Raw genomic sequence first — 15,309 nt, 5'->3', positions numbered from 1 at the left:
TGGAGATCGATGTTATAAGGTTCTACGCACAGATAAGTGAACCGAGGCTCTGAAACTTTGGACATTTTGACCATGTCAGTCCAAAGCCCTGTCTCTTCCCATGAGCTTCTAAAGCAGACCATTCCTTTGTGGATTTTAGATACTGAGCTTGGTTGTTAAGTGTGTGGGTAGAATGCTTGACTCCTAAAACCCTTGGAAGGAAGCATAGAGGGACAGTTGGTTTGCTTCTGGGCTGGGGCCTGCTCCTATGCATTTCTATCAAGTGTGTCATTTTAATGGGCCAGCACGTGACCTAGAGTGAATAAGTTGCTCTTTGGTGACCAGACTTTGAAGCTGCCTCAGTTTACCCTTGTATGCTCATCACCAGATAGTGGTAAAGATTTGAGCAAATCCAAGCAATTTGGGTTCTGTTGACCTATTTCCCTGAATAAAACCTTCCAGTGGATGAGTATGACACAGACTAAAATCTAAAACTTCATGATGAACGTCAGGACCCCATAAGACCAGTCCTGTTGATCTCTCCCACCTGAATTCCCACCGCACATTTACTTCTCATGGGCTGTGGGAGGCACAGCCACCTTCTCAACATTTTTGAGCCCCTTGAATTATAAGCACTGGGCTGGACCATGGAGGGTCATGGGCCACTTACCAAGGAATTTAACTGATTCTGAAGGTGACAAGAAGCCAGAACAGCCAGAGAATGATACAATCAGATCTATGTTCAGGGAAGGTGGGAAGAAGGAAAGTGGAGATTAATCAGACAAGCTCAAGATTCAAGGCAAGGAGATGAGTTAGCAAAAGAGAGCTGAGCGCAGGGTGAGAGGAAATGAGTGGTAGGCCAAGGAGAGAAAACAGAGAGAGAGGATCTGAAGAATAAGTAAAAGAGATGAATGACTTATAGAAGAGGTAAAGATGAATCAACTGTTCAATAATTAGGTAAGCCCAAGGTTACTCCCTGAGACTTCCAACTTGTTATTAGACTTAATTATTCAGAATATTGTATAGAAAGCATATCATTCCTTAGGTCCCAACATTCTATTATTATTATTATCATTGTCTGTAGTCTACCGTCCTTTTGCTCTCATTTTTTTGAGTGCATAGGAGTTGTCTTCACCACATATAAAATATGTAATATGCTTAATGTAATATAAATAATGAAACTTGAACATAAAAAAAAAAAACCCAAGGGCAGAAACACTGCAGGCTGGAAGTTGATGCGGGCTTGGAGCTTGGGCTAGCACAAAGCAAGGCGTGGGCAGCATGGGCAGGTGGCTTCTCCTTAAGAAGACAGAATGACCTTGAACTCAAAAACAAGAGCGTGTGCAATGCAATCAGGCTGGATGCAGAATCAAGGCGATTTTCATTTGCTAAGCATCCCAAGGCCTTGGCAATGGGCCTATTCTTTTGGGTTGATTTATTATAAATAAGGCATTGTCCTAGCTGTCAGGGACTCAGAGGGCTACATTGTGCCTCAGACAGCTGCTGTGATATGGGAATGGCTTTTAAACTAAGAGAAAACATTTCTTTCTTTCCTTCTTTTTTCAAGGACAAAAATATAGAGAAGTGCACTTAGCAACCATTCTGAAACAAAGCAGTCCCTTGAGAAAAGAATGTCCCTGAATTCCAGCCCACACCATATGTTAATGGCAAAGAACCAGCTGACAGTACACCGGGGTGTCCTCACCTGCCTCCCAAAGGACTTTTGCTTTTTAAACAATAATTTTATTGGGATACATTTCTCAACCTTAAGAGGATTGCACATGCCATATAATGTACCCTGTTCTAGTGGATAATTCATTGGCTCTGAAAATATTCAGGACATCGATTACTAATTCCACCATAGCGTCATTGCTCTGGAAAGAAGCGCTGTACTCATTAGCAGTTACTCCCAGGGCCTTCTTTCTCCCAGCCCCTGCGACCACTAATCCACTTCCTGTTGTGGTTCTGCCTATTCTGAATATGTCACATACTAACAAAATCATATCGTGTGCTGTCTTTTATGTATGCTTTCTTTCTCTTAGAATAAAATTTCAAGTTTCATCCACATTGTAGAATGTATTAGAATTGTATTCCTTTTTATGGTTGAATTATATTCCAGTAGATATACTTTATTATGTTCATACATTCATCACCTGATAGACATTCCCACCTTTGAGCTCTGATGAGCAACACTGCTTTGGACTGGGGAATTAGCTCAGTGGTTCCACTGCCTGCCTCGCAAGTGCAAGGTTCCAAGTTCGATCCCTGGTACCAAAAAACAAAAAGCACTGCTTAAAGATTCAGGCACGTTTCATTGTGTGGACACATTTTCAGTTATTGTGAGTATATACTTCTGAGGAGAATTGGTATCTCTGTGTTTATCTTATTGAGGAATGGCCAGGCTGTTTTCACAGTAGGCCAGTTTACATTTCTGGCAAAGGTTTTGAAGGATGAAATTGCGTAGCCATCTGAAGCAATGGGCCCATACGGAACTCCCTTCTTGGTGTAGTCCTTTGCTAATTTGCAGATGTATGCTTGAGGCCAGCAGAGATGAATGATGGCTTTCCACTTTTCATTTTTTTAGTGTTAGTTGCAAATTATGACATAAATGATAAACTCGCTTTGTTTGAATTACAAAGATGTTCAGAGTTTTGAGTCTAAGCTCCATTTTATATGAGAAACTGAGCTCCTCCCCACACCCCCCACCAGAAGTTCAAGAACTTGCAGAAGACACAGGTCATGGCAGGCATAACTGGACCAAATCCCAGGCTTCTGATCTGTAGTCTATGGAAGGATGTACGGATTTATACAGTGGGTGGCAGAAATCTGAGGCCAGGGAGGTTCTGGGGTAGAGACCGTTCATACATTCTTATGTGAAAACAAGGATGAAGGCAGATTTTTAAAACTAGATAGCTGTTGCTTTCCATCAACAGAAGAACAGGTACATTACTTGGTTCCCTACAAGTAACAGTGAAGTTGCATTTAGCCTAACACATTCCATAGCTGTATTGCCTAACATAAATCCATGGACACGGCACATGTGGCTACTGAGCATTTGACTATTACTGTTGCAACTGAGGCAATTAATGTTTAATTTTGTTTAATTTTAATTTAAATAGCTTTATGTCTATGCCAGCTATGAGAATGTTAGGTATTAAAACTGAAGCAGCGATAAGGAGACTCAAGCCCAGGAGGTAGAAGTGACTTAGCCAAACACAGTCCACTGTGTGCCTGGAACTTGTTCTTTCTGTGACCAGAAGTGGGCTGTATACAGTTGTCATCCTGGTGACCAAATAATATTGGATCTGGTTTCCTGCATGCTACCTTAGTTAGTATTTAGATTGTTCTAAGAGGTAAGCAGAAGGACTAACTTCATTTCTCATAACCTCATCTGAAAAGAGTCAGGCTATCACTGAGATTGATTAGCTTGCTTTATACGACCCAGCTAGAGCAGATTGCAGCCCTATTCTTAGGCTTTCGCTTCCTGGTCTGCACCCAACAATCAACAAACCCTCGGAGCCAGGCAGGAGGCCTGGGGCAGAGAAGGTGCTCAGCAAACCACTTTTGGTGTGAATGGATGAGAGAATGCAGGGCCATAAGGCAGAAGTGGGTGGGGGCTGAGTCTGCCTGGGGAAGCCTGCCCCTCTCCTTGGTTCCTCTCCACATTCACCACCTCATCCTAGAGGTCTTCTCTCCTCCATCACTTTCTAAGAGAAGCATTGGAGCAGACTCGGGAAGGAGCCATTCCATGTCATTTATGCTTTGTTTATTTTTCTCTCCCTCTTCTCCTACTAGGAAAGAACAGCTGGAGGCAGCAGCCAGGTGAGTGTCTAATTATCAATCCCCTTCTTTGCACCACGGTGTCGTGTTGGTTCCATATGTGGATGGCCCCTGGGTGTCCATGATGCTCACAAGAGAGAAGACAGGTTCACTCATGTCACACAAACTATGAGCACCAGAGCTTCTATGATCCAAGCCTCAGGACTTCTAACACAGCTTTCCTTGTTCTCATTCCTTTGTGATCAGGCAGGTTTTGAATTATGTATATGTCCACACTGTCTTTTCTATATAGACATGAACAAAATTCAACCAAAGTAGAACAGAGCAGTCACCACTTATCTGCAAAGACATTTTCAAGACCCAGTAGATAGGTAAAGCTGTGATGGGAGTACTGAAGCCTGGGAATACTGTGATTTTTCTCGTACATACATAGTCTAATTGACAAAGGCTAAGTTAGGAAGTAGGCACAAAAGCAGATTAATAACAACATCTAGTAATGAAATAGAACAGCTATAACAATATCCTGTAATGAAAGGTATATAAATATTCCCTCTCTCTCTCTCTCTCTCTCTCTCTCTCTCTCTTAAATATCTTATTGTGCTTTCACCTTTTGTCTTAAAGGAAGTACTTAACAGCTTCTCATTAGCATATCCAAATTGTCAGCATCTCTTCTCTTGAGCTTTAGGGCCTTTATTACATAAAAAAAAGAATTGTGCAACTTGCTCCTGTCCTCCCTGTCAAGCACCCTCCACTCTGCTAAGGATGCAGAAAAAAATCTATTTCATGATTTCTCAGGGTTGAAGCTGTTGGCTGCCTCCCACCCCTCTGAGAAGAGCAAAGTCAGTTATATATGCCATTTGAGATATAGATATATATATATCCCAAGACCAGACCAGTAGTCAGGTGGGCCTGACCGGTTTCTGGGTGCACAGTGCAGCTACACAGCCTAAAGATGGGGCATGGGCCTGGAGGAAGCAAAGTGACTTGTCATGAGAGGACCCTGCTTCTTTACCTAAGGCAGGAGGAGGTACCTGGACAAAGGTTAGTGCTGTGCATGTACCTTAGGCCAATACTTGCTGTTCCTCTGTCACCTATAACTGGCTTCTTCGAGGGGTGGCTCTTGCTTTGTTATTACTGCTGAATTGTCCTGGTCAGATGTGAAGTTCTCTTTATTGCCTTCTTCTAGCATAGGCAGCCCACATATTTGTTTGTTTGCACCTGAGGGAAGAATTGTATTGTCTGTGATTGAACAGATCCAGATGTGCCCTTGGGGGTACAAAAAATACTTGTTAGCTTGCTGGAAGGAATTCAAGCATATAACTCCTTACAAAGCTGTTGCTTTCGGGCTGCCTTTGGCAGCTTTGATTTACATTGAGGCACAAGAAACCCAGCTGAATTCTTGCAATGACTGAGAGAATGGCTTTGATGATTTCTGCTTCTTTCTAGGAGTCTAGGCTTTCAAGTTAATCAGACAAAAGATCCATCTTTCACTGTGGGCTTACTAGGTACTAGAGAAGTACTTTACCCATCATCCTATTTTAATAATAAACAATGTGAGCAGAGTAGTTGACACCTCCTTCTTATCTGCTATTCGTGGTAACCCTTAGGGAGGGTTCAGAGATTTGCTAATAGAGCCCCCCACTTGCCCATAAATATATACTCTTTAAATCCCAGAAGGGCTTCTTCCCTTCCAGGATATAAGCTCCTTGAGGATAATACTATGCCTATAATGTAGGATGTACCCCATATATATCTGTGCGTAAAGAATGACCAAATAGAAGTATCCTACCTCTATTTCATTTACAAGGAAATTGAGCTCAAGGATTCCTGTAAGTTACACCTCTGCCAAACAGGTGGTGCCCGGGGGTGGCTTGTACTCTCCTTCTACTGTATCAGGCATGTCCCCTCTGCATCACAGGTGGCTGGTATCCTCCTTGCTGTCCTTGAGTGCAGGATGAGCACAGTGGATCCAACAGACGCACAGTCCTCTACTTGTTCTCCCTTCTCGCATGTCTGCATACATGACTAATTTCTGGGATTCTGCCTGATGCTACCTCCCGAAAGTGACCTTCCCTGACCCTCCATTTATGCTTGTCAGTCTCTATCCCCTGATCCTGCTGCCAAGCCCTTGCTAATGCTGATACTGACGATCACCTAATATAATATATTTCTTATCTGTCTCTTCCCCTAGAGTGAGAGACTTCAAGTCACCAAAAGAGAGCCTGGCATGTAGCTGACTTGTTATAGATATTAATGTAGTGAAAAAGTGGATGGTAGATGAGTGGGTCGGTGGATGGATGCATCACAGCTGCTGTGGGTCCTTCCTTTAGTGAGAATGAAATTTAAAACTGAGGCAACTGCACAAATTAACAGACAAGTTCATCAGAAAATAAACAAAGCTGACTGTGGGACACCCCAGCAAAGAGACAGAGATGTTGAGACTTCACAGACAGAAAGCCCAGCTCCTCCACAGATGGAGAAGCACCTAACGCAGGACACATTTCACTTATATGCAGTCCCAAACGAATGCCATTAATAATTATTCATTATTTTTTTTTCCAAAAGGGGTTGGGATTCGCCAGAGTTTACTTACTGCACAGTTATCAATTTGTACATGGCCCAAAATGTGCTTTTAAAAATACTTTGTGTACTTCCCTTTGGTGGGAGATTTTATTAGGGAAATGGATTGCAACGAAAGTGTAGTGGAGTTTAGGGTCGGTTCTCAGTACGATCTGCTGCCATCTGTGCTCGCACTGATCTCACATCCGGTGTATCAGTGCATCCTGCCTTGTCTCAAAGACCACAGTGGTTCACTCACTTAATTGACAGCCTGACTTATGTTCCCCAGCTCGTTGCCTGGAGTCATACCTGTGTACTTGTTTTCTCTTAGGCTGCTACTTCAGTATCTCGCCAGTGGCCGTGTCTCTGGTGGATGAAAGGGTGAGGGGTTGATGGCTGGGAAAACTCTTCATTCTACAAGTGTCAGGAACCCAATTTATAGTGTTATGTCTCGTACTGTCTCATACTAAGGAGGAAATGTGGTGACTCACAGAGACACCTGTTAGAGAGGGTCGGAACCCTGGGACACAAGCATGAGATCTTTCTGCTGGGTTTTCTCTCTTTATCACTCCTCTCTGTTTTTTCTTTCAATGATGATCTCCCTCTCTCTCTCTCTCTCTCTCTCTCTCTCTCTCTCTCTCTACTGATTTTCTCCATAATGATGGAGCTGTGTATGCCAACAGTATCAAATACATCTTCTTTCTTCTTTCTACCTATTCTTCATAAATATAAGTTTGAAAAATTGCAAGGAAGTATGAAAAATTCCCTGATTCACTCAAATACTCACACCTTGGACAGACTCTGTGGCTCAGAGAACATAGGCCACTGCTGACATGCTCCTGGTCCACATTTCCACAAGTTGTAATGGGTGAGCACACATGTAAAATAGTCTGGCTGGTAGCCTCCATTAGAGTCTTTTGGTTGAAGTTGGAAGAATAAATTCTTTTTTTGTTTGTTTGTTTTTGGTACCAGGGATTGAACTCAGCTCCTTGCGCTTCCAAGGCAGGCCACCAAAACACTGAGCTAAATCCCTGGCCCCTATGAAGAATAAATTCTTTTTTCTCCCAAAGGACAGGAATGAAACATCAAGCTGATAAAAACAATAGTTGTCCCTCAGGAGCACACATTCTGTGCAGAAAATTTCAAATTCTTAATAATATTGCATTAAAGAACACCAACACTCAACTATACTGAACCTTATTTTTTCTATAGCTTGTGCCAGATAAGATTGTTATTTTTGAGTTTAGGCCATCATCTTGAGTACTGGCTGTAGGTATTCAGTAGATATGCATCAGTGCTGATAGTTTAGGACATCTTTTGGGAAGAAACTAAGATATTTCGGATTCTCAACACATGTAACTGTGTCAACAACAATTGCTTCCTTGAGACCAGTTGTTCAATCTTATTTTCAAATGATTCGGTATAAACAACAGCCTTCGAGACTCTTATTTGTCTTTGGAAAGTGGAAAGCAGTATCCCAGAAAGCCTTATTTTCTCCTATCTTGTGAATATGTCTTTCTCATTATGGAACTGTCAGATTTAGTAGAGAATCATTCTTTGGATCAAAGAATTCAAAAATGACAGCAGTAACTTATAAAGACTCTTTATTGTTTGCCAGATATAGTGCTCAGCACCTCCAATCCTCATAGCCACCCCACAAACTGGATACTATTCTTACTTGTCATCCACTAGATCAGCAACTGAGGTGCAGAGAGGTAAGTGGTTGTAGAAAGTCAGATAGCTCAAAAAGGAGCAAGAGAAGGAATCAGATCCAATTGATCTAGGTCCATAGTTCATGGTCCCAGCAACTGTGCTAATTCCCAGAGTTGCTGCAAACCATGACTTCATCAGTCGCTCTGGGTGTCTCCTTGGCTTGTTTTTCTTTTCTTCTCTTTCTTGGCTCACACAGCTAACAGGAGGTTGTAATAGCAAAAAAAGGCACAGATCCAGGGTCTGCTGTGGAGTAAAGGAGTAGGAACTCAGATGTCACCATTCCTTTCTGCCTTCTCCCCATGATATTGGCCACTGAGATTAGTTTCACAGTCGTGGGTGATATTGGCAGTAAAACACCTTCCGTGCCCTAGAATCAGTGGCTATTAAAGGTGAACAAGAATTTAGAGATCAGTTAATCCAAACCCCCAATTTTACCGATGAGAAAATTGTTACCCAGGGAAAAACAAAAGGTTTGAATGTCATTCCAGTTATTAGTACTTTCTTCTCCTGCCTCCAGGGCCTGTGATGCTGGCCCAGGCTACAGGGCATGCAGAAGGGAGATGTGGAACAATTCAGCAGAATGACTTCTGTCTTATCTTGAAGATTTAGTTGCCATATTCTTTTTCTAATAATTGGGTGAGTGAGGCTATTTCTAACACCCCTTTCTTCTGATTTAGGAATCAATTGGAACATAGACATAGGTGTTAATGTATTAAGTTATGCTTTCTAAATAAAGGGAGGTTGTCTTTAGCGGGTGAAAGGTCATCATAGTATTTCACACCAAGTCTGTCCTGGGCTGTGTCTTGTCTGATTCATAGCACAGGGAGAGTTGGAGGATCAATGACCACATGTGAACACTGGCTGCTTAGATAGGACCTGCCTGATCAAAACAGGGTGGCCAGTGGCTTCTGCATACATTCTGTAATCCCAGCAAGTAATTTACGTTCTTCCACAAGGAGAAGCCAGTAAAGGGCAAAAGGCTTCGTGTCAATTTTTCCACAAGTGTCAAAGTTGCATTTTTAGGACTACAAAGATGTGAGAAAAGACCACCCTCTGTACACTTCATGTAGCCTTCTCTCATCATAGTGATTCCATTCCTTAGCATGTCAGACTTTGTTGTAGCTCCCCAACTTATTTCTAAAAAGCCTGAAAACAGACTCATTCATCTCCTCCGCTGTCCTTCGTGGATACTCAAGTGTTTCCTATAGTTTTCGTAACAGATTACTGCAAACAGCAAAAATGTATTCTCTCACTCCTCAGAAGTCTGGAAGTCTGAGATCAATATGTCGGCTGTACCATGCTCCCTCTAAAGGGTCTGGGGGAGGATGCTTCTTCCTTCTTTGCCTCTTCCTGGTGGTTACTGCCAATCTTTGGTGTTCCTTAGCTTATAGGAACCGCAATTCATCACTGCAATTCCTGTCTTGCACTCACATGGTCTTTTTCCCACTGAGTGTGGTGTGTGGTGTGTGTGTGTGTGTGTCCCTCTCCTTTCCCTTATAAAGACACCAATCATTGACTAAGTACTTACCCTATCTCAAAATAAGCCCATCTTAATTTGCTTATACCTGCAAAGGTCACATTGAAGGATCCTGGGTTAGGTTTTGAACTTATTTGGAGAACTCAAGTCATCCTTCTGTATCCAACATAGGCAAGCACCATTAGTTTGCATATGGTAGGAAGCTATGTCAGCAGATCCAGCACACATAAATCTGAGGTGGACATGTATGAGAGGGTTATATTTCATAGCCACACACCAATGGGGTCCTGGGACTCAGAGGTGAAATAAGTCAAACAGAGGCTGAGATTTGGCCCTGTGTCTGCCTGGCCCTCTCTAGATATATACACTTGTCTCCTCTGTCCCTGGGGATGTAAAATAATCAAGTGGTAGAATTAGGAGGTAGTCATAGAAATAGGGATGCAGTGAGAATAGACATTAGAATTAAACTCTCACGCATCAAAACTTGGCTCCTCCTCTTACTCGCTGTGTGGTTTGGGGACAACTCATGCACCCTCCTTGGGTCCCAAGTCATGATCTGGGAAATGGGAAAAATTACAGTACTGACCCCACAGGCTGGCCAGATGGGAGCTATAAATATAAAGAGGCAGGTAGTAAAAGCTTACTAGAGTTTAGTGCTGATAAAGTAGTATATTAATTGTACAGGAGATATGGATACATGGAGAAAATAATTTTTAGTAGACTAACAGAGAAAAAAAATTCTGTTCTCCACTCTGAGATTAGATATGTCAGTGTCTTCAGAGCACCAAATGCAAATGTCCTAGAACCGTGTTCACAGGTTCTCAGATTCACTGACCCAGACCAAACGGCCACTGAACCCAGCATAACTAATTTTGCAAACCTGTCCGAAAGAGAGAGAACCATATTCACACATGAGGGTTATTTCACCATCATGATGTGATTCCTTCTCCAGCCCAGCACCCAGTTCAATCATGACCCTGCCTCCCTCTTCCCTCTGTAACCTCCCTACTGCTCCCTAGTCCAGCTAATCCCTCGGAATAATTTGCCAACCAAGCCAAACTCCCTCACCATTAGAAGGCAGGCTAGGCCAACCCACATCAGCTCCTGTGTGATGTGAACTTTGGGCCACAATAGCAGGAGTAGACTATGTTGGTTTTCTGTGTGAGACCCTGCAAGTTAAAGATCATTGTATAGTGGCTCGGTGATTTGGGGCTCATTACTGAAAGCTATGCTCTTTTCCTCGTGGATGTAATGGTTATAATAAGACCACCTATTCCCAGGATTGTGAGAATAATTAGTTGCTTAGAATAGTACTGTGATAAGTAACGCTTTAGGGTTTTCTTTTTATTACTGTTATTAGTGCCCTAGTTGGCATCCGTAATTCTGTTTTCTGTGCCCAGAGTCATTTCTCCATGGTGTAGAACCTACCCAGGGGCCAGACAGATGTAGGTTTGAGTCTTGATTTTGCAATATACTTTTCTCTCCCCTCCCTCCATCCATTCCATTCTCCTTCCTTTCCTTGTCTCTCTGTTCCTCCATTTTTTTTCTTCTTTTCTTCCTTCCTTCCCTAACCTAAAAGTTGAGCATACAGAACCCTGCTTTGTGTCAGGTCCTGAATAGTCCTGGAGAACTGGATGGAATTTGTAGCCCAGGGATCCATTGCCTTCAGATTCACAGTCCAAAGTGAATGTGTCATACAAAAAAGAATGCTGGAGTGCTGCAGGGTTCACACAGGGACACCACAGACACACGTGTAGGGGACAGTCACACAAAGGATGGGAGCTCTAATGCCTACCTAAAACAAGAAGTCAGGAGAGAATCTACTCAAGAGCTTTCCTTTGGCCTCACTATTGAGGGCTGAGTAGGTTTTCACCGAGCTAAGGAGGGGATTGAGGCCTTAATTTTGTTCTTTCACTCTTTTGTCTTTCATCTTCAAACTGGCAAAGCATCAAGTGCCTAGACCTGAGATCTTTTCCCAGGCCACCTTTTCTATGTGAAAAATCCCTAGAAATGCCAATTATTTAGGTCAGTTAAAAATAGCACACTGATGTCCCAAATACAATGCACAAAAGGCTGAAATAAACTGTGAGTTTGCATTCTTCTACAGAGTAATTTATTTTGGAACCACAAACAAAATATAGTGCCAGGGTCTTCCGGAGAAGCAGAACCAATGGGCTATAAATAAGCTTACAGAAGAGATTTGTTTTAGGAATTGGCTTGTGTGATCCTGTGGACCAAGCAGTCCCACATCATGATGTCTGCAAGTAAGCCAGAAAATCTCAAAGACTCAGTGGGGAGATTGTTGGACTGAGTTCCAAAGTCCAAAGGCCCAGAAACCAAGAGCAGTGATGTCCCAGTGCAGAAGAAGACACAGGGGCCAGTTCAAGCAGAAACAGTAAATGTGCCCTTCCTCCCATATTTTTGCTCCATAAAGACTCTCAATGGATTAAATAATGTTTGCCCACATTGTTGATGTTGGAGCTTCCTTACCCGGTCTACTTATTCACATGTTAGTCTCTTCTGGAAACATTCTTATAGATTCACCTGGGAGTAATGTTTCATCAGCTACCTGGGTATCCCTTAGCCTGGTCAAGTTTATACATAAAATTAAACACCACACACAGGATATGAATTATTTGGTTCTTGGAGATCTACTGTGATCAGTGTGGGAGAGGAAAGACATTTCCCTCCTCTTCTGCAACATGGGTTCTATTCAGAAAGGCCCATAAAGTTCCAGGCCCCAGCTGTCCACTCCGTATTCCTTGTCATCTCATTCTCAGTTAAAATTTCCCATGGGACAAAGGCAAGGTACTGACTTTTATTCATGTGCTTTTGTCAGAGAGAAAAATCGGGCACCAATGCCCCAAGGCTTTGGCATTTGGATGGTAACACGTGTTCACATGTCTGCCTTTTCTGCCCAGCAGGCTACAGTGTTAGTCAAGCCTTCTAAAGGGGGGCTGCAGATCCTGTGAAAAAATCTAGCCTTTCCATCTGAAAAGATTAAAGAAAGAAGAAAGGGATGAATAAATTGAGGGCCCTGGCCTCTACAGATGGAGTTGGCTGCTCAGGCTGCTGACTTGAGTCTATGCAGCGAGTTTTCACATCAAACAGGGCAACAAAGGGACACTGCCTGTCTCGCCATGTTCTTCCCACTGGTACACAATGCCTGACACCCACAACTTCAGGAAGAGAGGTCTCTTTGGCTCACAGTTTCACTTCATGGTTGGCTGGCTCCAAGGAAGAAACAAGATAGCAGAGAGGCATGGCAAAAGAAAAAGTGTTCAACCCATGACGTCTGAGAAGCAGGGAGGGGAAAGGAGAGCTAAGGAGGAGAATGCACTGTTTCAGGTCACGTCCCCAATGGCCCAGCTCTGACCAGGCCCCACCTCCTAACAGCACATTCAGCTGTGAATGCATCGATGGATTAATCCCATTCCCCTGAGCTAATAACTTTAAAAACACAGAAGAATTTGTGGGTACATTTTGCCCTAACCATAGCACTGCCTCTCCAAAATACTCAGCTTTTGATTGCAGTGCATCTTGTCCATCAGAAGCACCCATCCGTCCATCCACCATTCACTCACCCAGTTAATGGGTGTTTGTTGAGCCCCTCCAGAACCCCATCGATGGTCTGAGAATAAAGCAGCAAATAAGACAGAGAATGCCTCCTGGTTATCTTAAGTAATAAGTCCCAAACCCCACCTTTCATTTCTTCCCCACGTCTGTTTGTCCTCAGCCTTGTCCAACTCAGGAAATGGCATTATGACCCACACACTTGCATGTCCATAAACCAGGAGTGGTCCCTCCCCACCCATATACAGTCCACCGAGGGGGAGTATTTCTGCTTTCTCCAAATTATATATTAAAGTCCTAGCCTTCCTCTTCCCATTGCAGTCACCTTCAGCAGCTTCCTTATTCATCTTTTTGTTTCTCTTTTTTCTTTTTGTTTTACTCTATTCCATTCTCTATCAAGAAGCCACTCAATTCTTTTTTAAAAAGAAAACTAACTCTGGTAACATACAGGGGGTATACAATGTAATTATTTTTAAGTGTACTCTTCAGTAGTATACTTCAAAAATTCACACTGCTCCGCAGTGAGTTTCCATAATTTTATTTTTTTTACTTTGTAAAGCTTAAACCCTTCCAATTAAACAATTATTCCCCATTTTTCCTGTTTCCAGATTTTGGCAAGCACTGTCCTATTTTCTCTCCCTGTGCATCCTATCTACCCTAAATACTTCGTGAAAACAGAACCACAGCTGTTGTCCTTTTGTGACTGGATTATTGCCCTTAGTATAGTATCCTCAGGTTCCATCCACATTGCAGAATACCCTTCCCAAATGGAATAATATTCCATTCCATGTGTGTACATTTTGTCTATTTGTCCACTGATAGGTGATATTTGGGCTGCGCTTAGTCTTTGGCTATTGTGACTATTGCTGCTATGAGTATATATTTTAAATAGAAATTTGATATACTTTCCCTTTCTTAAAAGTCATTATTAGTGCTTATGTAGTGCTGCTCTGTCCCACATTTAGTGGGACATGTACCCGTGTATCCTCCACTTACAATGCTGCCTGGAAATCTTTTACACTTTCTCGTTGAAGTCTGGCTTCTTCTCATTCCTTAGTGTCTAGACTACTGAAATGGGCTCCCTGACTCATTTCCCACCCACTCAAGAAGCCTTCCCTACTGTTCCTACCATGCTGGACCCCTGTTCCTCCCATCACTACACTCCTGTTTCCTGGTCAGAGCTCCATCGGTGTGTGCATCTGCTTGCTTATTATGTGTCTTCATCAGTGTCTTCATCAGAGGCTGAAACTTTGTCTGGATTAGTCTCCCTATACACTCAACAGATTACTAGAGCCCAAGGTTGACAAGTCTTAAAAACATTTTTGTTGAGTAAAAAAGTAGCATGAGCTTCATTTTACAGATAAAGAAACTGAATCAGAAATGAATCATTGAGTCAATGACTTACCCAAGTTTAAATATTAACTACAGAGTACAGATTTGATCCCATTTCTGTTCCTCCAAAGTCCACACTCTTTCCAGTATACAGCTTTCCTGTGCTCAGCTGAGGTTTGGTGTTCTTTATTCATCAAACATCAAACATTTCATTCTTTCCTTCTTCCATTCAACATCATAATAATGGATTTCAGACTGGTGACATGCCAGGCATGGTGATATCTTGACACTAGACACACAAATTAGACAAGATAGTTTCTGGCCCCAAAGCTTGTGTTTTGGTTGCTCAGCCGCAGCTCTGTTGATAGGATGGCTATTTCTTTGTGGTGGGTCTGTCCTGTGTGTTACAAGATTGTCTCGTGGCACATCTGGCCTCTATCCAGTAGATACCAGTAGTGCTCCCCAAGTTGCTTCAAACAAATTTGTCTCTAGAGGTTGCCAAGCATCCTCTGAGGGATCAAAAGCACCCTGCTGATTTAATGGCAAGGTCCTTAGTGAGTCAAAGATTTAATTATGGTGGCCCAGTGTCACAGGTGAGTGAAGTTTGAAGTGTGTCACAGCCAAGCCATGTGGGTGTCAGATGAGCCTTAGTCTTCACACTCAACATCTGGATGCAATGAGGTGTGACCTTTGGCCAATGCTTGAGCCAAGTTTTAGACAAAAATAACGAGTCCTGTAGATGAAAGAAGATACACGCGTTCTCCCAGGTGGAGGTCACAGCTCAAGCAAAGTCCTGAATGGCCAGAAACTTTGTGGGTTCCATGGCTACTGAGAGCTGAGGCAGGAGCTCAGGACAAGGGCTCTATCTGCCCAGGCAGAACAACCTTCATTTTACT

General features: G+C 42.7%; 1 protein-coding gene across 1 annotated transcript in view; it reads left to right on the top strand.

Moving 5' to 3' along the window:
* The window catches only part of Kcnq3 (potassium voltage-gated channel subfamily Q member 3), a gene marked incomplete at its 5' end in the record, with an annotated part of 298,267 nt that overhangs the window by 259,697 nt on the left and 23,261 nt on the right, over window positions 1-15,309 (top strand). The window contains one exon of the mRNA XM_010629624.2: window positions 3,775-3,801. Coding sequence (XP_010627926.1) covers window positions 3,775-3,801 — 27 coding nt within the window. The remainder of the gene's footprint in view (window positions 1-3,774; window positions 3,802-15,309) is intronic.

The sequence above is a fragment of the Fukomys damarensis genome, unplaced genomic scaffold (assembly GCF_012274545.1).
Source record: "Fukomys damarensis isolate Sample0158 unplaced genomic scaffold, DMR_v1.0_HiC HiC_scaffold_5, whole genome shotgun sequence".
NCBI classification, from domain to species: domain Eukaryota; kingdom Metazoa; phylum Chordata; class Mammalia; order Rodentia; family Bathyergidae; genus Fukomys; species Fukomys damarensis.
Note: the sequence above shows the minus strand (reverse complement) of the source record. Positions and strands in the feature narration are given on the sequence as shown.